Source organism: Empidonax traillii, unplaced genomic scaffold, assembly GCF_003031625.1.
Source record: "Empidonax traillii isolate 1590-97213 ecotype Southwest subspecies unplaced genomic scaffold, ASM303162v1 scaffold597:size822913, whole genome shotgun sequence".
NCBI lineage: Eukaryota > Metazoa > Chordata > Aves > Passeriformes > Tyrannidae > Empidonax > Empidonax traillii.
Window position 1 is genome coordinate 810,811 of NW_020955790.1, and position 695 is coordinate 811,505.

The 695-nt window shown below is 69.1% G+C and overlaps 1 protein-coding gene across 1 annotated transcript in view; it reads right to left on the reverse strand.

The window, feature by feature from the left end:
- Positions 1-689, reverse strand: part of MYLIP (myosin regulatory light chain interacting protein) — a 15,386-nt gene extending 14,697 nt beyond the window's left edge. The window contains exon 1 of the mRNA XM_027898459.1: positions 546-689. Within this exon, the coding sequence (XP_027754260.1) occupies positions 546-632 (87 nt within the window). The 5' untranslated portion in view covers positions 633-689. The remainder of the gene's footprint in view (positions 1-545) is intronic.
- Between the last annotated feature and the right edge of the window lie 6 nt (positions 690-695).

The window sequence follows — 695 nt, forward strand, 5'->3', positions numbered from 1 at the left end:
TCCCCCGCCTCGGGTCCCGCTCCTTCTCCCTCCCCGAGAACACTTCCAGCGGGACGCAGCGGTGGGGCCCGGGCCTGCGCTTCCCACGGCACGGCAGGGGGACCGGCGAGCCCCGAGGCGGGGGATGCAGCATCCCCTCCAACCAACACGGAGAGAGGGGTTGGGGAAAAAAAAAGGGAAATAAAAAATAAAATACAATGCAAAAAAAAAAATGTTAAAAAAACCCCAACCGACCAAACAACAACAAAAAACATACCAAAACACAGAACCAGAAGGGAAGCGGGGAGACTGCGGCGCTCGGCGCTCCCCGCCCCCACCGCCGGCGCGGCGGCCGCCCCCGCACGGCCCAGCCCAGCCCAGCCCCGCATCGCACCGCGGCGCCCGCCCGACCCCCACCGCGGGCGCGGCGCCTCGGGAGCGGGTCGGCAGGCTGGCAAGCGGGACACGCGCGTCGGCGGGGCACCAGCGCTCCGCGCTGCCCAGCGGCCACCGCTACACCCGCCACAGCCCCCCTCCCCGAGCCCCGGCGGCCCGAAACCCCTCACCTGGTTGAGGCAGTCCTCGCCGTTGGCTTTCGCCTCCACCTCCACCTCCATCACCACCGCGTCCGGCCTGGTCACATAGCACAGCATGGTTGGGGACAGCCAGCGCCGCCGCTGCCACGGACACCGGAGAAGCGGCCGCTGCCGTCGCTG